We start from the raw sequence: 25037 nt of genomic DNA on the forward strand, positions 1-25037 counted from the left end.
AAGGTGGTTCTCCTAAGCTTGAGAGACAAGTGCAACAATTGCCTTATGTGTTACTGTCAATTACTATAGACTAGTTCAAACCTTATTTTATCCTGGAGTGACTTTTTGCTTTGGACAATCCGTTGCTGACAGGGACGCGAATTTATGCTGCAAAAACTTAATGCTCTGAAGAAACCCAAGACCAACATACAAATTTTGCAACAGAATGTTCTGTTGAAGTACAAGTAGGTGATTTTTTTTTTTACTCTAGCTTTTGGGAGTAGTAAAAGTCTGCATGGAATTGTTTTCTTTTGAAAGTCCCGGCTGGTCTTTGGTTGTGTCATTGGGATCAGGGCAGATTTTTTCATCGAGAGAACAATTGAGAAAGCATACATGGCTCAAGAAAACATTTTTGTGATACCTTGCAAAACTTAATATGGAATGAATTGCTCTTGTTCGATGGTTTTCACACTGAAATCAACCAGTTTGTGTAGGTTGATTTCACAGATTAGCAGAGAAATTTAACAGGGGGGGATCACAATAAACCTAGTTTCTCTTTGAGTACTGAAGCATGGAGGGAAATACTATTGTGTCTATAGACGTTTTATAGGAGGATGATTGAAATACTATTGTGTTTATAGAAGTTTGCAAAAGATTAAAAGGTTTACTCTACTTTGTCAAGTGTGTGGTGCATATAGTGATATTGTGCATGTGCTCGTATCGAAGTTTAAGGCTGTTTTTTTTGAAGGTGCAATGAGCCACGTTTTGACCTTAGCACCTATAATTTAACGGGCTTCATTTGACATTATTTCACATTTTTATGTGTGCGTAGTGTAGCTGCTGTAATCTAGTTATTCAAAAAGAGGGAAATCAGTCATTCAAGATAGTTAAGTCATATTAAGTTTTATTGAAGTGCGCAACACGACTCACAAAGATTTTTTGAAATTCTACAAGGCTATAAAGAAATGAAGATTTCTGTCTATGGCAGAGGCAAGTGAAAGAACAAAAAGTTTTGATTTTCTTTGATCTTGGAGATTCGTAAAGTTTTATTTTGAGCATTTTGCGGGAACTCTTGGCATTGATAATACTCAAGTTGGTGTTATTCTTCAAGCTGAAATAGCCAAGGGTGGCATGACTTTAGTATCTCCATTCATTGGTGCCCTTTAAGAAAAATTTTAGGACTATTTTGGCACAATTGACTTCTGTATTATGAAGCTACCTCAATTTGATGTCCTTTTGTGTATGCTAGCTTTGGATAAAGCTTCTCCTTACCCTTCTTTCTCAATCATGCCTTTGCAAACCTAAGAGATACCCAATCACCTTTCTTGAACTTCAAGCAATGTCGATGCTTGTCTGTTGCTTTCTTGTGCCGTTCTTGAGACATCAACACTAAGCCTAATTAAGAGGCTATTTTCTGATGAAGCATTTGCACTTTAGCTACTATTATTGTGTCTGTATTCTCTCCCTTCGTGCTCTTGCAATTGGTGTAACCTAACCCTAATCTCCATCTCTCCAACCCTAACCCTAACACCATGGTTAAGCTAAGGCTTCATCCACCATAGCCTAATGCTAACCATTGGCGATTAGGGAGTGCGCTTCCGCATCAACTAATCCAACAAGTGGTATCAAAGCCCCTCGGTCTATCGTTAAAAGCTTAATTGATTGTGTCTAATCTCTTGCATTATTAATAAATTCACCCTCTAATCACTACTTGGGTATGGGCATGCTCCACTACCCTATGGTGATTAGGTGAGGAGAAGATTGCATTTTGCTTTTTTGATCGCATTGAGTGTCGGTTGCTCGCTTAATCTTCATTAGTCTTTGCATTTAGTGTGATTTTCAAGTAACTGTAGTCTTCAATTAATCTCTCCATTAGCGTCTTTTGTAGCGTCACATGTGTGTGGGAGAAGGTCTCATTGAGAGCAATCCACCTACTATCCACTTGCTTTAATTGAATCCTGTGTGAGCGATGAATTATACAATTAAATTTGTAAGATCAGTACCTATTTTGCTCTCTAGAAGCCCTGCTGATTGCATTTACTTCATGTGTGTGTAAATTTGTGCTCCTAATCATCTACCACATTTAGATGTGTGTGAGTACACCTTATTCCATCGTGACGATCATAAGTGTGTGAGCTCTCTCCTACTTTTAGGGGGTCAATTCAAGTCTGGCAAGGCCAATACTGGTCTCATAGTCAATTTTTCCTTAAGAGTCTGAAAGGCTGCAATCTCTGTTGGGCCCCAAGTAAAAGGAACCTCTTTTTGAGTCAGTACATGCAAAGGAGAAGCTATCTCTGCAAAGTTTTGAATTAACTGCCGATAATACGAGCACAAGCCCAGGAAGCTTCGAACTTCGTAAACATTCTTCAAATCAGGCCAATCAAGAATAGTCTCAATTTTGGCCGGGTCCATCTTTACCACTCCTACGGAGACGACGTGTCCCATTATCTTAGACAAGAAAAAACTCGCTCTTTTTTGCATTTATAACCAATTTATGCTTCCGCAGTGCTTGGAAAACCTACAACAGGTAATGTCTGTGTTCTGCTTTATTCTTGGAGAAGACGATAATGTCATCAAAAAAAGTGCCCACAAACGATTGGTACTCTCTGGAAATCCTATCCATCATGCAGTTGAATGTAGCTGGAGCATCAGTATGGCCAAATGGCATCACCAAATATTCCTACAAACTTTGTCTTGTAGACGTCTCCAAGAGCAATTTGGATCTCATGATAACCACTCTTCGGATCAATTTGGCTAAAGCAAGTAGAACCCTTATAAGTCTGCCGAGTTTATCATCGATCCTCGGAATGGGGAATTTGTTCTGGTTCATTATTTCTTCGTTTTGGGCTCGGCTAACTTTGTAAGGTGGCCGGTTTGGTGATGTACTACCGGGAATCAAATCAATCGTGTGATCTTCAGGACATGAAGGAGGCAACCCGCTTGGTAAGCCCCAAGAGAAAGAGTTAGCTTGAGCTTGCAGTTAATCTCGTTGTTCTTTTTTCGAGGTCTTTCAATTTCACATCAAGTACAATCTCTTTACCCTTCTCATTCTTCAAGATGTCCTTCCTTGCCTTATAATCGACCACTTCATTGTTCTTGGGGAACCAAGGGATTCCTCAGAGGACGTCACACCCTTCCAAAGGCATGATGTAAAAGTTCTCGTGCCCTAATTACCCTTGACAATGCAAACGTAGTTTGCCAATGATGTGTAGTGGCAAGATCCCGTCCGGGTGCCTCTAGAACAGCCTCGACCGGTGGTCCCATTTCCTCGGGAGTAATTCCAAGTCAAGCTGCGAATTCGGTTGAAATGAAGTTGGCCTTGGCTTCTCCATCAAAGAAGATAAGGGCTTCCCTGTCTGGCACTTTGCCCCATGCTTTGTAAAGTTCAGTACTTTCGTTCAGCTGGTCAGGGTTGGCGATCCCCATGAAAGCTGGTATCAGTCCTGCCTTCGTCTTTCCTTTTCTTCCGCACTCTTGTTGGTGCACTGTAACTCTTTGGCTTATCTTCTGGTGGTCGCTTGGTTCATCTTCTTTTCAAGAGTTCTGTCCAACTCTTTTTGCGAGTACAAGTTTTGTTTTTTTTTTTTACACTCGTTTGTCCTTTTAGCTGGCCATCTCTAGTAAATCTCATCAATCGGGTAATTCTTCAGGTATTTTGCAAATCTCAAGTCTCTAGAGTACTTGATCAATCTTTTCACACATGTATCAACCTGCAGTTGACGTTTGTATTCCGCTTTGACAAACTTTTCCACCAAGAATTTGTCTAAATCGTCATTCTTTTCTTCAGTTCCCGCGTTGGATTTCAACTTCTCTTTGCCTGTCTATCGAGAGGTGTTATCTCTGTCAGATTCTCCGCGAAAACCCATGTGTAATCTAGAATTCTTTATGGCTTATGCCCTGTAAGACAAAGCGATGCAGATGGGAGCGTGCCCGATGCGCGATGAAGTAAGGGTAGGAGTGGCTAATAAGTCCGGGATCGGCACGAAGATTCTCTTGCAAAAACGTGCGTACCTGTGGGGGATTATCAATTAGCTAATTTGGTTCCTGTTCAGAAGGCTCTTAAGAGCCTTGTCAAACAGGCATAAAACCCACAGAACTGTACATGATCATCTGAGTAGCCCAATAGTGGGGCATTACCATATGTACAAAGGTAAAAGAGATGTACGAGAAAAAATCATCGCGCCACACGAGGCAAAGGAGAAGGCAATTAAAGTTGTGGACTTGCACCCACTACTCACACACACTATAAATGCACAAAGAGTAAATTTCAGCCTCCCCTCAGTTTTGGGGCCCCCACTTGCGATGAGCTTTTGGAGAGAGCGTGGATCTACAGGTTGCTCTTTGCCATGTGTCCGAATCCAGTATGCTCCTTTTGGGTTTAATTTCTAGTATCCACCACAAGTTGTGACTTGCCGAGTGGCTCAAATTCCATTTTGGCGCACACAAGCTTCCATACTCATCAGAATTCAATGTTAACTGGCCCGATCAGTCCCAGACTGATCGACCTAGATTCCTGATGTGAGAAACACGTTCGACCGCAGCCGTTTCACATTGGCCATGCAATGTGCACTTGCACCTTTTCAAGGGTTTCAAGGAAAACAAGTAAAAATAAAATGAATAAAAATACGTAGTACATATTTAAAGAAGGCTACAGGAAAAATACACCTCTTGGTGATAGAGTCCTAACCCTCTTCGTCTTCAGTGGCATGACATGTCAGCAATTTGTGACGGTGGCACCGTTGTACAGATGCTCCGCATTCACGGGTTGAGTGCTGACGTGGCAAGGTTGAGTGCTTTTGAGGGCTAGTAGCTTTTGGATCAATGCTTTGGAACCTGATGGTTTTGGGGCTTTGCTTTTGGGAATCCCTTGCACTGTCTATAAGTGCCCAAAGGGCGACTCTTAGAGAATATTTAGATTAGAGTCTTGGGAGAGTTGACTCTAAGGGAGTTGTACTTTTGCGAAGCAATAATAAAGAAATATGGGAAGGGACGCTAGTCTTTGGGGCCGGTGCATCTAGGGATGGAACTTTGTTGTTCCTTCTCTCTCTCTCTCTCACACACTTCAAGTTCAATTATTTGCAGTTTCTGTTCGTGTGTTGCTATTGATTTATCGCTTGGAGTGTCCAAGCTTGTAATAGTGGTATCAAAGCTCATAACGATTCTCCTTCTTCGAAGGATTCGGTCCTTTCTGTAGCACACATGGGTTTTTGTAGAGGATTGGATAGAGACGACACTCCTTAGACTATTGGTCTGTGGGGAGAGGAAGAAAAGAAAAATCCCAGTAGGGGAATAGATGAAATCATTAGAGATTCCAACGGGAATAAGCCTTTTCTTGCGGAGTTCGATGAGATTCGACAAAGGATTTTGTGCAAATGCCATGATGTTCCTAGCGCTGGGCACCCAGGCATCCAGAGAACTTTGGCTTTGGTCAAGCGATATTTCTATTGGCCAAGAATGTGCTCTTACATAGAGAGCTATGTGAAGAGATGCGCTCAGTGTCAGGTCAATAAGGCAGAGCGCCTTAGGAAAGCTGGCCTGCTACACCCATTGGAAATCCGAGATGCCAAATGGCAAAGTATTTCCATGGACTTCATCGTTGGTTTGCCAAATACTAGTCGGGGCAATGACGCTATTTGGGTTGTGGTCGATAGACTCACAAAAATGGCGAAGTTTATACCAACGAAGTCGACAGTAAAAAGCCATGAGTTGGCAATTTTATTTGTCGATCATCTTTATAAGCTGTATGGTCTCCCAGAGGATATCGTCAGTGATCGAGATACTAAGTTCACTGGCCGATTTTGGCGAGATGTGTTTACTCATCTTCAGACGAAGTTGAGTATGTCGTCTTCTGATCATCCTGAGTCCTACGGGCAAACTGAGAGGATGAATCAGATGTTAGAGGACATGTTGACAGCCCATGTCTCTCACAGGCAATCTGATTGGGAAAGGTATCTTCCACAGTCAGAGTTTGCCCATAATAGTAGCAAGCATTCTGCTACTGGATTTAGCCCATTCATGCTGATGTATGGATTTGAGCCTAAATTCCCAATTGCTATTGGCTTAGAGAAAGTCAAGGAACGCCAAGCTCGTGATTTCCTTTATGACATGCAAGAAATGCTCGAATTGGCTAAGGATAGTATAAGAACGGCTCGTGACCGAGTTACTACTTATGCTAATCAAAGAGGTCTCCAAGGACTCTAGATGTGGGACAATGGGTCTATTTGAAGATACCCAAGGATTCCAAGACTATGCGAACAGGCAAGCATTATAAGCTTTCAGCTAGATATTGTGGTCCGTTCTTGATCACAAAGAAGATTGGCCAAGTTGCCTACAAACTGGCTCTTCCTTCGGATGTTAGTGTACATCCAGTGTTTCATGTCAGCCGCCTTAAAGTGAAATTGGGCGAAGCCGACGTGGTGGTGCCGGCACCCCTCGGAATCGGCCAATCTCGATTTGGAGCTGATGTGAGGATGTGCGTATCTGTCCAATAGCGCATCTTATCCTATGAGATAAGTGTGTATCCATGTATGGTGGCCTAGTCACAAAGCCGTCCTCCGTGAGTTGGAGAAGATGCTCTCTGTAGAAGGCCATCTTCGTGCCCAACTCCTGTGTCGGCTGTATCCATGTGCTCCTGGTATTTAGTTGAATCAGATCCTGACGTATGAGCCTGGTGATCTCTGTCCGTGTGATAGACAAGGAGGGTGCATCCAAGGAGTATTGAAGCGGAGGTAATCTATCCATATTGAGACCATGCGACTGGAACCATGATGCCATCTGTCCATACCAACATGCTGTATCGCCTTGTAGAGCTAGTTGTCGAGATGACTCCAGGGCAAGAGAGAGAGAGAGAAATGAAATGTTATATTAACGTCTTCAAAAGGCCAAATGACCTATGAGACCAAAAAGTTACAATTGGTGAATCTGATACAATGTCTGAGTACGGAAATTACAAAGTTACAAAGAACTAGCACTAAAACACTAAGGAGAAAGGAAATAGGGGGGGGGAGTTTGTGGGTTCAGATGAAATCTCTCATCGGTCGCTGCCGAATCTCATCGACCTTCTCCATGGTCAGTACTCTGGTTGGGCGTCTTGCATGTCGAGCTAGAGTGATCTGTATCTTCTGTTGCAGCCTTTGTTGGTAGTGGGAGACCCCCCGAGGTCGTGGGTGTCTGGATCTGCCAAGCTCAGTCGCTCGGTCAAGCAGCATACCTCTAGTATGAGTAGGCTCTAAGATCTGCTGTAATGACTGCTCCATTGGCTCTCCTCTGGCTGGTGTAAAGAAATCTGTGATTTGTCTCTGAGATTGTCTTTCCCCTGATGTCCTCAGCAAGCTCTCCCTAAGTTTGCGCAGCTCTAGCAGGAACAATCCGAGACACCTCTGATCCTTGTATCTCATGACTCTAGAAAAAGGTCCGAACCCTTCTCTGAACAGGCAAGGGAAGCGGCCGCGTATCTCATAGTATGCCGGGTAGTGACAGTGACATGTGTAGTGCAGCTCTGTCTATCGCTCTAAGCTACATAGGTGACATATCCTGGCCCTTGCCGACACCCCTCGGAATTGGCCAATCTCGATCTGGAGCTGATGTGAGGATGTGTATATCTATCCAATAGCGCATCTTATCCCATGAGATAAGTGTGTATCCATGTATGCAGACCTAGTCACAAAGCCGTCCTCCGTGAGTTGGAGAAGATGCTCTCTGTAGAAGGCCATCTTCGTGCCCAACTCCTGGGTCGGCTGTATCCATGTGCTCCTGGTATCTAGCTGAATCAGATCCTGACGTATGAGTCTGGTGACCTCTATCCGTGTGAGAGACAGAGGGTGCATCCAGGCAGTATTGAAGCGGAGGTAGTCTATCCATGTTGAGACCATGCGACTGAAACCATGCCGTCATTTGTCCATACCAACATGCTGTATCGCCTTGTAGAGCTAGTTGTCGAGATGACTCCAGGGCAAGCCGAGCGTATCTGTCCCTGGGGAGATCCCATTGACCATGCACAAAGGATACTGATCTAATCAATGCCTCCACCGCGGGGGGGGTAGGGGGGGGGCTAGCTCGGCTCGGATAATCTCATGTGGTACTGAGGCCTTAGCCCGAATAATCCGAGCGATCGTAGAGACCAAAGGCCTCTCCATACATCTCCATCCATCTGTGTTGCCAGTCTCCAGATCTCCCATGGTGGTCTACTGAGGGTCCCCATACCTGAACTCCATAGAGCATAGCTGGAGTCACTAGAGTGTCAAAAAGCCAAAGCTTTGTTCGCGGTTCCTGAAATTGAACCTACGAAACACATCCTCTCTAGTCCTCCCAAAGCTGCATATGCTCTCGTCAATCTAGTCTCTGATGCTCTCCTTGGTGAAAACACCGGTCCACCGAAGACTACCCCAAGATAAGTATATGCATCTATGTACTCCAGAGTCTCCTGGCCATACGTAAATGTGGGTGCCGACCTCCTGACCCACTGTGGTGTGGTGTTGAACACCATAACCTTGGTTTTCCCCAAATTGACAGACAATCCACTATCACGAGCAAATGTATGCAGAGCATCCAAATGACGCTGCATCCCCTGTGGAGAGTCAGAAATCAACACAATATCTTCAGCATATACTAACAGCGAAATCCATGTCCCTGCTAGCCGAGGCCCCCTGTCCCCCTGACGCTCTACATAGTCCGAAAACTCATCCACATACATCCCAAAAAAAAGTCGGGGATAGGGGGCATCCCTGCTTTACTCCAATAGTGGAGTGGACCATGTTAGACATTCCCTCAGTGGTGCCTACCCGCCCCATCACTGTCCTGTATAGAGCCAGAATACCCCATATCAGCTCTGTAGGCACACCCATGTCCTGTAGTCTACGTATAAGTCTGGCTCCCGGCACTGTGTCAAACGCTTTGCGGAAATCCACAAAGCTACAATAGATCCTCTTGCCATGGTGTCTACCCTCCTCAATAATAGCTCTGAGTGTCAAAATTTGGTCAAGAGTGGAGAAACCTCTCATGAAACCTGCTTGCCCTGGTGCTCTTATGCCCTCTCGCTCTGCCCATCTACTCAGCTCCTGCTCAAGAACGGATGCATACAAGCTACCTAATGTCTGACCCACCATGATGGTGCGATAATTCGCGAGAATTATGGGATCTCCTAACTTGAAAATAGGCACAATCGTAGACATACTCCAAGTCTCCGGGAAGCCTTCATACATGGCTCGATTAAACATCATAGCCAAGAGCTCTGCAAGCATATCTCTGGCATGGATGAAGTGCTCTGCTACCAGACCATCATGATCATGTGCTCTCCTTTGTCTACATCCTGTCAATGGCTTTCGTTACCCTCTCGACAGTAAAGCAAGAACATGTCTCCGGGCATGTCTCTAGTGTGTCCGGCAGAGGTGGTTGCCCTGATGCTGTGTAGAGAGATGTGGCATATTCCCCCCATATCTTAGTGGAGGTGACCGCTTGAAACGAACAAAGAGAAAGGATCTCCCGGCTACACAAACCACCTACCATAGTTACCAGGAACAAGAACGCGGAACAAAATGCCATTCCCTGTTACGAGTACTCATGTTTGAAATACGGAACGGGAACTTGGAATGGGAACGAGGAACGGAGACCTGAAAACGGCCATTCCCTATTACTATGCCGCCTACAGATATGCGTCGGACGAACCACCCGACCATAGCCACCATCCGGCAGCTCCCCCGTGGTGGGCCAACGTCCCAGGACGTAGGCGTGCACTTGTAAGACCGAGCGTCCCATACCTCCTCGACGTGACCTCGCGCACTCCTAGCCTCGTTGGCTAACCACTGGCACTCTGCCAGTGGGAGTCGATAACCGCAAATGGGGCCTTGGCCTCCCTTTTATAATAATGGCCGGCCACACTGGCTGTGTTCACACTACGTCCGCCCGAACACTGGACGCCCATCCCGACGGCATCTGGGCTAGATCCCCTCTCCTGTGAGCGGGACATAGCATACTTCCTCCCTTAAGAATCATTGATGTCCTCATCAATGAAGTGGGGATACTGAGCCTTCAAAGCTCTAACAGGTTCCCAAGTAGCAAACCTTTCAGATTGACCCTTCCATTTAATTAAGTACTCGTCATAAGACTTTTGACGCGAATGACAGGTACAATGATTTAGAACTGCTTCTGGTTCTCGAGGAATATACTGAGTTTGCATATCTTGCCATACATTTGCCAGGATATGTCACCTATGTAACTTAGAGCGAGAGACAGAACTGCACTACACATGCCACTACCCGGCATACTATGAGATACGCGGACGCTTCCACTGCTTGTTCAGAGAAGGGTTCGGACCTTTTTCTAGAGTCATGAGATACAAGGATCAGAAGTGTCTCGGATTGTTCCTACTAGAGCTGCGCAAACTTAGGGAGAGCTTGCTGAGGACATCAGGGAAAAGACAGTCTCAGAGACGAATCACAGAGTTCTTTACACCAGACAAAGGAGAGAAAACGGAGCAGTCATTACAGCCTACCCATACTAGAGGTACACTACTTGACAGAGCCACTGAACTTGGCAGATCCAGACGTCCACGACCTCGGGGGGTCTCCCACTACCGACGAAGGTTGCAACAGAAGATATAGATCACTCTAGCTCGACATGCAAGACGCCCAACCAGAGTTCTGACCATGGAGGAAGTCGATGAGATCCGACAGCGACCGATGAGAGATTTCATCTGAACCCACAAACCCCCCCCCCTTATTTCCTTTCTCCTTAGTGCCTTAGTGTTAGTTCTTTGTAACTTGGTAATTTCCGTACTCAGACATGGTATCAGATTCACCAATTGTAACTTTTTGGTCTCATAGGTCATTTTGGCCTTTTGAAGACGTTAATATAACATTTCATTTCATTTCATCTCTCTCTCTCTCTCTCTCTCTCTCTCTCTCTCTCTCTCTCTCTCTCTCTCTCTATATATATATATATATATATATATATATATATATATATTCAAGTTCAGTTATTTGCAGCTTCTGTTCGTGTGTTTCGCTCCAAGTCTACATCATCATCCGTCTGTATGGTGCCATGTCAACTCACGAAAAACATGCCGTCAAGCACGCCTGAGTTCCTCATTCCTTCTGATCCGGTGCCAGCATGCCATGCCACCAAGGTGTGATATTGCTTTTAGGAGCCAAGTCGGGCTTGGCTCGTCCTCATTCCTTCTGATCCGGTGCCAGCATGCCATGCCACCAAGGTGTGATAGTGCTTTTAGGAGCCAAGTCCCCACGGCACATATATTTAAGCTAGGGGCCCCATAAGTGAGCAATTCATGTGGAGGGGGCTCACAGAAGTTTTGTAACAGCGACAATTCATCATGTTGAGGGGCCAATCTCTCTGACTCCTGAGTGGAGAACTCTGCCCCACTCTCTTAAGTGTTCTCTTCAGTACAGTAACCAGTTTGGTGTTTCTTGTTCAGTTGTGGTGTTATTGCATTATTTTACTGCCTTGTCAGATGACCGCTGCCTATTTCAAGCTCAAGGAGTTGTGCTTTGTTAGTATTTGATTGCAGAAACGACAGGGCACTGTCTTCACCTCTTTTACCACCACGTGTATTGAGTGACGTATGTATTGGGGTAGGAAAACAAAAGGGGATGGTTTGGGGGATGTGCATTCTGTGAAGAGGTATGTGAATCAGATCATCTCTCCTACCATGGAGACCTAGGGAAAGGAGGGAGGGAGGTACCAGGTAGGGAAGTGTTTTTCACAAATTTGATTTTCCCTGTTTGTACTTTTGACAGGTATATAGCCACATTTCTGCATGAACATGGGAAAGATGTTTATCTGGAAGTTCGGATGGCTTACATAGATACTCTAAACAAGGTCCTTTCAACTTGAAGCTCAATATCAGTCTCTGGGAGGTCTTGCTTTGTAACATTGTCTAATGAATCATTTTGACAGGTGTTAAGTGCACATTTTCGAACTTACATTCAAGCATTGGAAAAGGTTCAACTAGACATCGCAACAAGGAATGATCTCATTGGTGTAGAGGACACAAGAAGCGTAGGACTCTTTTCGCGCTCAAGGGAGCCATTGCGGAATCGATCATCTGTTTTCTCTTTGGGAGACAGAGCAAAAATTTTGCAGGTACATCTACTATCCAACGGTCTTTCAGTAAAGGTAACAATGGATGTGTAGCAAGCCTTTGTGTTTTTATCAGGACGTCGATCAGCCCGCTCTAATACCGCACATAGTAGAAGCAAGTGGAACCAAATATCCTTACGAAGTTCTATTCCGAAGCTTGCACAAGCTTCTGATGGACACAGCAACTTCTGAGTACTAGATTAATATGATTCATCCTTTGTCACAAGGCTACCATGCTTCTATGTGTATACTCAAGTATAGGCAGGTTTATTTTTCAGGTATTTGTTCTGCCATAGCTTTTTTGGAGAGGATAGCATCTTCCATGAGATCTTTGCAGGTGTGTATCACGTGCTTATTTTTTTCTGTCAGCAATCAATATGTCCTGTGTTAGAATGTATTAAGCTTTAAAACTAACTGCATTGAACTTGCATACACTTTGTGTCTATTCAATTATCTGCCTGTTTTGTCCCTGTTCAATTGCCCCATCTGTGACTCTTGTGTTTTCACAAACCTGGGCAATGAGTGGCTTGGTTGCTTGTAGGGGCTTCTATGGATGAGAAGTCGATGTGGTTACTGTATTTTTGTCTCCAATCAGCAATTAAATACGGTTAAGGCAACTGAAGTTTGTTATACTTAGGGGTTTTGTGTGTTATGATTCTCTAGGACCATTCACTGTTATAGACGAGCACTTGAATTCAGTCTTACCGAATCATTACGATGCAATTGGTTTGATGCTTATGATCAGACTCACTCATCAACACCAGGTATGAAAAATACCCTTTTTGATTAAAATTTGTTTTTCATTCAGCAAAGCTGTGTCTTTCCCCTTTGTGGTGAAGCCTTGGTATATGAATATGGACTGATCTCAGATTCTATCTGCAGCTTATAATGTCAAGGAGGCGAGTTCCATGTCTGGATTCATATCTTGACAAGGTGATGAAGATTCTGGCTTTGCATAATTGTTTAATTGCCTGGACAACACTTACCAAGATGTGGATTGTAGGTCAACATAATGTTGTGGCCAAGGTTCAAGATGGTCTTTGACATGCATCTTACTAGCCTTCGGACAGCGAATGTTCGGACATTGTGGGAGGATGATGTGCATCCGCATTACGTAATACGTAGATATGCAGAATATGCAGCCTCCCTCCTTCAGCTTAATGTGGAATATGGTGATGGCCAGGTAAGGGTTTTGTCACATGTGTCACGTGACAAGTCTTGAAACCACACATGCGTGCATAGGTTAATTGACAAAGACATGTATCGTCATCTTGTGTTTCATGGCTAAAAATGAAAGCATGCCGTCATGAATATCACTGTTTGACACAAGTTCCTGGATGTCTTTGTTGATGCAGCTAGAACTGAATCTGGACAGACTACGCGTTGCAGTAGATGATTTGCTAATCAAGCTGGCTAGATGCTTTAAACATCAAAAGCAACAGACGATATTTCTGATTAACAACTATGATATGGTGCTATCTGTGTTCAAGGTGACACATCTCCTTTCTGTTTTTTCCTGCTTGTCTGATGTCCACAAGGGTCAAGGATGTAAGTGCTCCATTTTTGGTGGTCATGAACAGGAAGCTGGAATCGAGGACGGAAAAACACAACAGCAGTTTGAGGAGCTTCTCAAGAGCAGTCAGACTGTGTTTTTGGTAAGAAACACTTTGTTGGAGCTGCTATTTGGGAATTGATTCACTACTGTGGCTTTACTTAAAGTTGGTCTTGTTGAAACCATGTGTATATGTAAAGCTCTACGCTGATAAAATCATTTAAGCGAATTCGATTTTTGCAAACCAAGCAGGAAGCGCTTCTCTTGGAGCATTTCCAGCAGCTAATCATGTTTGTGAAGACAAGGACCGGTAATCAAAATGGCCATTTGTGCTTATTTGATCATATTGGCACTGCAGAATGTCATGCCTTCCTTTTATTTGTAGGTGAGGACTCAGCATCAAGTAGTGGGCAACCCATCAAAATCGAAGAGGTGGAACCCTTGGTAAAAGACTTTGCAGAGCGGTGGAGGGGGGCAATCAAGTTGATGCATGAAGATGTCATCAGATCTTTCAGTAATTTCTTGTGTGGAATGGAGATCCTTAAACTTACACTGACCCAGTTGCTGTTGTATTACTCTCGTCTCATTGAAGCCATCAGAAAAATTGAGGGGGGTGGAGTACTCAATATTAACTTGGTATCGATCACATCCATCATGTACGAAATCAAAAACTATTCTAGAACATTTTGAGAGATGATACACATTTCTGTAATAGGAAAGATGATGGTTGATAAATATTTTGAAGCTCTCTCTCTTTTTCTCTCTCGTGCACCTACTCTATCTTGATAGCGAGGGAATTGCCAAGAAGCCGAGTACAGACCACATGCCATACCATATGAGATGAGGGGAAACCCTCACTTCGGCTTTTGGAAATGGCAATGAATATGGGTGGGGAGCACTACCAACCCATGTACCTTCTTTGAAACTGCCATTAGCTATGAGATGCGACTGCTGATTCAAAAAATTTAATGGAAAGACAAAGCACGCAGTGAACCAAAGAGGATCATCGGCAGAATTGAAAAGTTAGGAGCTCTAGAGCTCACTAGGTTCCAAGGCAAAGGTTGAAAGGCCCCTAGGCTGTGAGCCTGGACAGGAACACATGGCTCTTTTTCTCAGGTTCAAACTAGGCTTGGGGGCATGTGTCCTGTCTCATCAGATTCTTGATAGGGCACCTCAACTTCTATGTCACTGCTGATGAACTACCCAACAGTGCACAATGAGATTGATTGGCCCTCGCTAAAGGATTGCGCATACATCAGGCGCGATTGAAAGCTAAGAACATAGTTACAGAGATTCACATGTTCGAGACAAGAAGTGTTCCCCTTAGAGATACTTTGGTCCCTAGATCAAAGTTAGTCAATACACAATACACAGTGCATGCACAACTAGCATGTTGGCCTCACTTATATGTAGCAAATTGGGTGCCAAAAGCAAGCAACAAAGCATTTGCTAAAAACTTATTGTTTAGCAACAAACATTTGCTATATCAGCAAGCTACCCAAAATTGACGTGCAATCAACAGTGAAGCTCCTTATTGTTTGTGTGTCTAGATAATACAAAGGATGGTCTATAAGTTAGTGGGATGAGTGGCTAGCCACTAGTTGTCAAAATGACTACTTTGCTGACAATTGTTGTCAAAGAGGACGTGGAGTTGGTCCAAATGGATGTTAAGATAAAGTTCTTACAAGAACATTTACATGAAGTATTTAGAGGGTTTTATTGAAACTTACAAGAAGCTTGTATGGTTTGAAGTAGGTGCTAGGCACCATGGGAATGGTAATATAAGTTTTAATGCTTTTGTAAAGTCTCAAGGGCATAATTGGACCAAAGCTGATCGTCGTCTCTACACAAAAAAGCTATAGATTGTGAGTCATTTAGCTTGGATCCTATGTGGATAATATTCTCATCGCTTGGAAGAATAGTGTTAAAATATATTCATTGAAGGTGAAGTTGCATGAGAACTTAGCACCCTTTGATGTGTTGCCACTACTTTTAACGTGGTTAGAGCTACTAGGATCATCACTTTGCACATTTCTTCACCTTGTGCCACAAGGATAACATCTATTTTTTGTTCATGAACATATGGCATAACATCTTGGAACGGAATCTTCTTCACCTCAATATCTTTGTGAAGATTGTTGTGTTTTTTCTTATCATTTAATATCACATCATTGCTACGGATAATCTTATAAGAAACTGGATATGCAAGTGATAACCCATTTCACCATTTTTTTCATGGCCAATGAAAATGCACTTTGTAAACTTTGTAAACTTAGGCTAGAGCTTCTTTCTAAGCTCTTTGGTTACATGAAAAAATGTCACAACCAAAGACTCACAAATGACCATATGATCGCTTTTGGTCACTCCAAGCTTCTTCTCAAATGTCACCATCAATTGTCATGCGATGAGCGATTTATCAAATGAACTACAATCTTAAGAGCATCAACCCAAAGTTATTTGCCGACTTATCATGAGATAACATGTTGCAAAATTTTTCTTGAATTGTATGTTCCATTCTCTCAAAAACAACTTTTTGGGCAAGTGTGAGGAGCAATAAGCTCTCTCCAAATGCCATTTGTATCATGGAAAAGTTGAAAGTCATTAGAAACATACTCTCCACCATTACAAGTCCGGAAGCACTTAAGCTTCCTAATCAAATTTGTTGTTGAATGACATACACTGCATCATCTTTATGCTTTAATTGATATGCAAAAACCTTGTGAGTTATAAGTCATAAAATATGTAGCACCACTTATTGATCTTGTAGACATAGGTCACACACTAGATCTAACTTCTTAAGCTTTTTCTTGTTTGACAAACTAGAACAAACCGATCTAGCATGCTTTCCATACACATTGCTCACGTATGAATATACTAGATCTAACTTCTTAAGCTTTTTCTTGTTTGACAAACTAGAACAAACCGATCTAGCATGCTTTCCATACACATTGCTCACACAATTCAAAGTCTAAAATGCAAATAAATAGAAATTTCATTTCATTTTGGTTCAAATGACTTGATCAGCTACGCCACAAATAGGCATTTTGTTGTTTGGATATATTTACAACATGACCCTGAATTGTAAACACATATAAAGAATAAAGAGTACCACAATTGTTTGCTTTAACTAACACCAAAGATCCTTTGTGAATCTTCAAAGTGCCATTGTCAAAGCATGCATGATAGCCACAATCATCTATTTGCCCAACAGAAATTAGACTCTTGGTAATATTCATAAGCACAAATAAAGAACCATATGTATGCTTTTGTCATATGTATTGCCGAATAACAAAAAAGGATGTAACATAATCCAAAATTTAATCTATAATAAAGAGCCATCTTCACTGGCCAATAGATATGCAAGTAGAGAAGAGGCAACTAAAACATCTTTGCTCATTACTAGTAACACCATTGTATCCTCTATCTTAGCCTTGTTTTGCCATCTCCACACTTTTTCTTCTTCTCTAGTTTCAATTTATATCATTTCTTCTTGATGTGACCCTTCTCCTTACAAAGAAAGCATTCAATTTCCTTATCTTGAGACTTGTTTGCGATGTTCACAAGATATGTTGTGCCCACAAGACTTTCTGTTAAATTTTTTTCTATCTCAATCAATAGTGAGGGCGCCACTTTGCTTGCTTTCATCCACATACTTCCATTTGATCTCTTTAGAAAACAAGCTACCAACTAAATCATTAAAGTTTGAGGTACCATTGACTTGCATAGATTAATGACAACAATAACATATGTCTCTCTTGAGGAAAGCAATGAGCATTATTGATAGAGAGCTTTCATTTTCTCATCCAATTTTCAGCTTCATATGTACTTGATGTTACGAAGTATCAAGAATTGGTCAGCTTTCTTATTTGGTTGTTGAATACTCATTTTGATATCAGTCTCTTGATGGGACTAGCCTATTTAATTACATCTTCAACACGCTCTTTGGATTTTGCGGTATTTGAAGCAATCAAAGTCGTTGGGCATATGGTATGCCACTTGAGGTAAATGACCTTGACAAAGGGCTCCCACACTTGACATAGCATGGCTAGAGTGCCATGAATCGGACTGCACCCAAGAGCACCCAGCGTTTAGTGCTACTCTTGGATGAGAATAAAGACTTTGAAATAATAACAAGACAATGAGATGTAGGGAGCTTAAACAATATCAGCATCATATTCTTATTTATGACATGTTTAGAACATACATCTTTTAAAATTAGTCATTTATCATTATCCTTATCCTTTATGAATGATTTCACTAGCTCAACACTAATTAATTTTGATTAATAATACACACTATGAGAAGGCATACCATACAAAATAATTTCCTAGCCGCAATATAGCCCTCTATGTATGTGGGACAATTTTCTAAGACAATGTTAGTAAAAATAGAATTTTGAAAATTTTGTGCTTGTACGATAGTCTTCCAATATCCTATAGAAGTTTTTTAGTGGATCATCTCAGTCCCAATATGCACACATTCACCCTATAGCTTTACATCTCACATGCAAACCCATATTTATCTAATATGTAGTCTACAAAATGGCCTCGACTAATTTCATACTTAAAAATCAGCAAGCTCATAGGAGTCATTTTGAGGGTGGAATTTGGAGAGGTTCATAAAGATCAAAGTTGTTCCTTAGATATGTCTGATTAAGGATGGTTGATTAGATTATTCCCTATTTTGAAGATATGACCTTGATAGTGCCTATCGTTTACTTAAGACATCGTCTTTGGATGCATAATCTATCATCATATTACCCAATCCTTCATCTTGCTACATGCATTGATGAATTGCTAAGGAAATTGATGGATTTGAAAATAAATTGCTTTCAATAGTGTTCAAATTGGTTTAACTTCAAGAAGAACAATACTTTCATTAAATAGTTCCTTTTTTGACATGACTTAGAAAACACATGCTTATCCTATGTGATGCAAATCACTTTTTTTAATACCTCTTCAAGGAAATCTAAGGCTTCTCTTACCAAAATCTACTCATGTATTATTAATGTAAAATTTGAGTTACCAGGGTAGGTACGAGTACGACGCCAGCCTACAGTTGAGGATGGTCAACTGCATCTTCTTTTACTTGTGCCATGAATTGGGGGTTCTTTAGAACTTTCAAGTGTGGCATTGACTATTGCGTATTCTTATTTGGGGCCAAAAAAGGCAAACCTTGATGGAAAAAAAGTGAATATATCAAACCAATAAATAAGGGAGATACATGTGTACTTAACTTGTTCTTAGATATACATTCATATGCTTATTCTACACTTGGATGACCTTAGATAACAAATAATTCAAGCTTAATCACACATTATTTGGAGGTATAAACAACAAGGAAGCTTAACTCAATGGTGAGTGTTCTTGCTTGAATCAGAACAGAGAACAGTATTCCGAAGGGTGGCTTCCTAAGAAGTTTTGACTTCAAGAATTGAAACCTTTGTAGCATGTTGCTAAGTATGCCAAGGGCTATGCCTTCATTTTTTCCTTGGTTTTTGTGTGGGAGAGAAAGTGAGGAGAGTGTAGGTTTGGTGTGCTCACACTAGCACACATAGGTTTTACTACACAGTTCTCTTGCTCTTCTTTTGTGCTCGTCCTTTGGCGCTTTGTATAGGCATCCTAGGTTCCGAAATTTTGGTGCTCACCTGCTTACCTCTACTTCTTGCATCATTGTTTTCAGCTGCATGTATTTTGCACTTTTTCTTTTCGCATTGCTAAATTTGTCTTCTTGCTTTTTTGTTGTTGCGTCTCAACCACCCTATCGTGCCTCTTTTTTGGGTTTTTTGTGGGTCATTAAAATTTTTCAAAACCTGCTCTCCTAAAAGTAGGGGTTATCAAAGCCTGTCCCTATCCTAAGGTCAATAAATTAGCATAAATCTTGCATACAATGTCTGATTTGTCTGATTTCTAAACCGTTTGTTTTGACTGGAGCATTGGCATTCCTTATACATTCACACACTTGCAGATCTGTTATAAGGCGACCGATAACGGTTATGCCAAACATAGCAAACACTAGTTTGATCATTTACAGATTTCAAACTTCAAAATATTATGAAATTTTATTGCATTTAAAAGAAATTTTTAAGCGGCCATTCCCACCGACTTCACATTCAAGGTGGCCAATATTGGATAACACAAATATGGCATCACTATTGATGTATTGGTTTTTCCATATGGAAACCAAAATCCAATTTCTTATAATGCAGAAAGGTGTTTTGAAAACAGTCTCTCATGATGAGCTTCAGCAGATTCGAACCAATCCACATCAACATTCGACATGGATTGACAAAACTAAATTGTCTCCTACACTCATTGGTCTTGGTTTAGCAAATAATCTTCTTCATCATTTTAATCTTACAAATGGGCCTAAGGAAGTGGGCAATTTTGGAGACCACTTTTGGAGGTAACATCAATAGCTCCATGTTTTTTCTCAAAATTCAGCTAAATAGCTCTTAATTTCAGTTGGGTGATACACTTAAAAGCACATAGATGCTCTTAGTCTATTGTTTCAACAATTGTCCACTCTTAAAGATTCTTCCAATGAGGAGGATAAGAAGGTTGTTCTTTTGAACAATCTTACCATAGAGGAAAACCCTCATGGATAAGGCAAGAGAAAGACCTCATAATTTGACTCTTCAACATAGGATTTTCTTACCAAAGGCAAATAGGTACTTTCGATAAGAGGTTAGGTCATACAATCAACGTTTGCTTCAAAAATCTTACAAAGCAACAAGACCAACATCATGCTTAACTTGTATCTACTCAGCTTAAATATAAAGGAGAGAACCCATCAATAAAAAATCCATGCAAGGCATAGAAGACTCGCTTAAAATAGTGAGGATTCTTGGGGTTTCTAAAAATCTTTAATTTTTTTCATGCGTTCATGAATAAATGCAAAGGTTTTTCCCATGTGGTTTTCCTTTGACATATAAGTATGCATATAGTTGCTTTTAGACACTATCCATGCTCTTAAAGCATTTGATAAGACCAACCATGCATCCTTCCTAAGTGCTTGCACAAAAAGTTTTAACATGAAAATATCACTTTTTGCTCTACACTAAGGATTTATCTCCAGGGGAAATTGATTAGCCTTTGTCATCTAAAGATTACCATGTCATTCAACCTCTAAACCTCAAGACACATGCCTTTGAGCCATGTTAGCTTTTGTTCAACCTCTAAGACATGCATGGTTAGTTTATTTGAAGTCATGTTGATGCCTCATCACTTCACAAAATATTTTGGAGTCCATGCTAGCTTTCCTTCCATTATTTTGAGTGCAAACTCCTTTTTTTAAGCATAGTGTTATCTTGCAAGTCAATTCCACCTATGAGCTGAAGGCGGGAATATTAGGTGGAAACCTTCCTTATGCCAGCTTCCTAGACATGACATTAGCTATGAGGTCAACGTCACCTATGACTGCATATTGGCTATAACGCCACCTCTTGTACATTCTCATTTGTTTGAGTTGTTTCTGGTTGCATATCTGTCAAGTCCCTCCCCCCCCCCCCCCCCCCCCTCCTCTCTCTCTCTCTCTCTCTCTCTCTCTCTCTCTCTCTCTCTCTCTCTCTCTCGTTTCTCTTTTTTTTTTTTGCGGTGAATTATGGCCATCACTTTTGGGCCTCATTTTTGTAGATTTTCAAGGGTCATAAAAAAGAATTGAACCCCCCTAATTTTATGAATTAGGGGTTTTCAAAGCCTACCGCTTGTGCACACTCTTTTAAATTAACATAAATCCTGCATCAATGTCCAATTTCTCTACCGTTTCTTTTGGCTTGAGACTCCATTCCTTATATTGAGCATGGACACACTTGAAAAGTCACGGGGGAGAAGGTGGTAGGATTGCCGGTTTGGTGTGCTCTAATTGTTGCGTAGAGGTTTTGTTGCAAGGTCCTCTTGCCCTTGTTTTGCACCCTTCCTCTGCCCCTTTATACAGGTCTCCTAGGTTCGCTAATTTTGACACATGCTTTTCAATCTCTGCTTCTTGTTTTTCTATTTTTTGTTGCATGTCTTGCATTCTTGTATTGCACACTATTGAATTTGTCTTCTCACTTTTTTTGGTGTTGCAGATTGGTCTTAGCCACCCCTTTCTGGCTCCTCTTTTGTGGATTTTTTAGGTTCATAAAAAACAATCTAAAAGCCACTATCCTAAAAGTAGGGGTTGTCAAAGCCTACTCCTTATCCTAAGGTCTATAAAATCAACATAAATTTTTCATGCGATGCTTAATATACTTCCTTATATTAAAAACTAATGCACTTAATTGTGCTCCACTATTTAAAATAAATAGTCTTAAGTAAATGCATAAATTATTGAAAAAACTCAGGTTTATGACACCATATGTACACAAAATTGTCTCAATATACTTTGTGACAAAGCATGCTTATATTGTATACCAAGTAATGATGCAAGAGTTCCAAGTTGAACATCTCAAAAGAAGCATTCATATTGCCCTTAAAATCAGTAGCATGTGTCTCATCCGCTTCAATGAATAGCATTTCATCAAGGAATAACGATCAAGAGTACATCATCTACATGCTTGACATACAAAGTGCTATGACTTGGACTATTTTGAAGACGTTGTGTACTCAATTAAGCATGCATTCTCTCATACCAAGCATAAGAGCTTGTTGTAAAATATACAAGTCCTTTTTCAACTTCCACACCATACAAACCAAGAGGGTATGTTACATACACTTATTCATGAACATTACACTTCAAATATGCAGTCCTTGTCCAATTGATAAGCATTTTAACCACTATGTGTTCCCAACACACAAATCCTATAGAAGAAAGTAGTCATACATGAAGAAGGAAGGATTGTTTCTAGAGAATCTCTCAAAGAAAAGGGAAGGAATCTTGTAGACTCATGCATATCACTTTATAGTCTCAAATACAAGAAATACACAAAACTAAATAACTATAGCTTAGAACGTACAACGCCCATGAACTATTGCAATATCATAAAAGTCCATGATTGACCATGAGATTTGGAGGTTATTAATATGAGCACTCAAAAATTTAAATTAGCCCTTCAAACTTGACCTTGGAACTTTTTCACCTTAAAGGTATTGTTATTGGTTGCCTCTATTGTCTGAAAATAATTATCCATGTTTGCAATTCTTCCCCTTTTGTATTTTGAGTTTTTCTCATTGCAAATGGCTCACAAACTACACTGAAATATTGTTGTTTTTGAAACTACTTGTTATGCAATCTAAGTGAGAATACGAATAAGAATGACCAAAAGTTATCGGTTTGACACCTTTAGTGTATGCTTGTGTGAATTCTCCAATTACTATCCTCGCTAGAATTACCTCTAAGAAATCATTTGTAGGATTTTATTGTCACTACCAAATCATCACCATGTTAACAATAGTGAATTACAATATTGATATATTGTTGTAGCTTCTAACCCAATGAATTGCATCATTTGAACCTTTAGCTCCAAAAACAATGAACTCCTACTAGCATATTGGTTTAGTCTAGCACAATAATTATCCTTTAAATGATTTTTAGCAACCTTGCGTAACCAAGTAAGAAAATATTGCACATCATCTTCTTCAGGAAATCGTGTTTCTCCCAATTTTGAACTTCTTCAAAAGGGTAGACAAAGGTCAAGATGACCCCAATAGAAACTACATCAAGTTCTTGGAGCTCTCCCAAGTTTCTGCCCCCCTACATACAATCACCAAAACTGACCTTGAACTAAGTAAACAAGTCAAGAGGATGTTGGAAATGCTGCTAGGGATATTGAAACTAGCTCTATTATTGGATTTAGGGTTGTATTAATGCACACAAAGATCTTAGAGAAGAAGGAGAAGCTAGAGGGTAAACAACTTAGTGAGAAAGAACAAGATAAGAGATGTTGTAGGATTACAAGAGTATTTATAAGGCAAGAGGGAAAACCCTCCTAGTGAGGACAAAATGTGCTTTGATGGTCCTAGGAGCGTTCACAACTTTCCTAGCTCATACTAGCAAAATGCACATATTTTCTTGGATGTAGTTCTCAAGGTCTTGATTGAGGTGGATGCAAGGGGTCATTTTCTTAATCTCAAGAGGTTATTTTGGCCCATGATCCATCCCTAACCTTGCCATAAAAATAGTCATTGTTTTGTCTACATCAATGCCTTATATTGGTTCATCAAATATCATTGAAGGTCTAACCTTATGAGCATCTATAATTGTTGGACAATTTCCCTCCAAGAGGACCACACATTGACAACAATCATCAAGGTTTCTACTTCTTGCCAGCTAAATGTACATGAAAGTCTTGAATTTTTAGTCCGTCTAGGAAGGAAGAGAGGGAACGCTTTTGTTCAAAGTAGATTAGCTTGACACATAGTCATGCTCATAAGGTCTAACCTTATGAGCATTTATAATTGTTGGACAATTTCCCTCCAAGAGGATCACACGTTGACAACAATCATCAAGGTCTCTACTTCTTGCCACTAAATGTACATGAAAGTCTTGAATTTTTAGTCCGTCTAGGAAGGAAGAGAGGGAATGCTTTTGTTCAAAATAGATTAGACACCTTCAAGAAGCTCTACACATAGTCATGCTCATAAGGTCAAACCTTATGAGAATCTATAATTGTTGGACAATTTCCCTCCAAGAGGATCACAGGTTGACCGCAATCATTAACGTCTCTACTTCTTGCCAACTAAATGTACATGAAAGTCTTGAATTTTTAGTCCATCTAGGAAGGAAGAGACGGAATGCTTTTGTTCAAGGTAGATTAGACACCTTCAAGAAGCTCAACACATAGTCATGGATGAGAGAGAGAGAGAGAGAGAGAGAGAGAGAGAGAGAGAGAGAGAGAGACTATAAACCAAGAAGAACACAAAAAATGCATAAGCATGGTATGAGATATTTCAATTTGTAGAGGATTGAAGCATATGGTATGCCTAGGTAATTGTCTTCTTGAATGCTAGTTGATTAAGTTAAAACATGAAAAATCTAAATATTTTTAATACAAAAACTTGATTCATGAACATGTGCAGTTTCACTAAGTATTAATGTAGCTTGTCCTTCACACAAATCCATGCACATTAAAATGTTTGTTTAGTTTATGTAAATGAGATTTTCAAGGTTTGGTAGAACTTCGTCTTACTTTTGCGATGCATGCATGAAGGCACAATAGAGGAGATTCCAAAACAAATCGTGTATGGAGATGAGGGAGTACTTGAGAATAAAGCTCCCAAACATTGCTAAAAATGGCAACAAAGCATAAAATGATGATGATTGTGGCAATGCTTCCATAATTGTTGGTACCACTGTTTAGGTTATGTAAATGAGTTAAAATGTAGAATTCTATCTTACTTTTGTGATGCATGCGTGAAAGGACAATGGATATGATTCTAAAACGGTCCCGGAGGGAGATTTGAGTAACGTTTGAGTGCATGTACATCAAACACTA

The 25037-nt window shown here is 40.9% G+C and overlaps 1 protein-coding gene across 4 annotated transcripts in view; it reads left to right on the forward strand.

Moving 5' to 3' along the window:
- Positions 1-14386, forward strand: part of LOC147451100 (vacuolar protein sorting-associated protein 52 A-like) — a 121107-nt gene extending 106721 nt beyond the window's left edge. For 2 of the 4 annotated variants that reach the window (XM_086520059.1, XM_086520062.1), the window contains 12 exons: positions 1-3; positions 133-224; positions 11730-11811; positions 11890-12075; positions 12149-12264; positions 12351-12409; positions 12736-12836; positions 12955-13005; positions 13076-13255; positions 13428-13562; positions 13653-13727; positions 13877-14386. The exon at positions 1-3 is cut by the window's left edge and continues 141 nt beyond it. In XM_086520059.1, the coding sequence (XP_086376185.1) occupies positions 1-3; positions 133-224; positions 11730-11811; positions 11890-12075; positions 12149-12264; positions 12351-12409; positions 12736-12836; positions 12955-13005; positions 13076-13255; positions 13428-13562; positions 13653-13727; positions 13877-14314 (1518 nt within the window). In that variant the 3' untranslated portion in view covers positions 14315-14386. Of the gene's footprint in view, positions 4-132; positions 225-11729; positions 11812-11889; positions 12076-12148; positions 12265-12350; positions 12410-12735; positions 12837-12954; positions 13006-13075; positions 13256-13427; positions 13563-13652; positions 13728-13873 lie in introns of all 4 variants that reach the window. The other 2 variants (XM_086520060.1, XM_086520061.1) reach the window with 2 other exon arrangements.
- The last annotated feature ends 10651 nt before the right edge of the window (positions 14387-25037 follow it).

This window comes from Adiantum capillus-veneris, chromosome 9, assembly GCF_014529385.1.
Source record: "Adiantum capillus-veneris isolate H3 chromosome 9, ASM1452938v2, whole genome shotgun sequence".
Taxonomy (NCBI): domain Eukaryota; kingdom Viridiplantae; phylum Streptophyta; class Polypodiopsida; order Polypodiales; family Pteridaceae; genus Adiantum; species Adiantum capillus-veneris.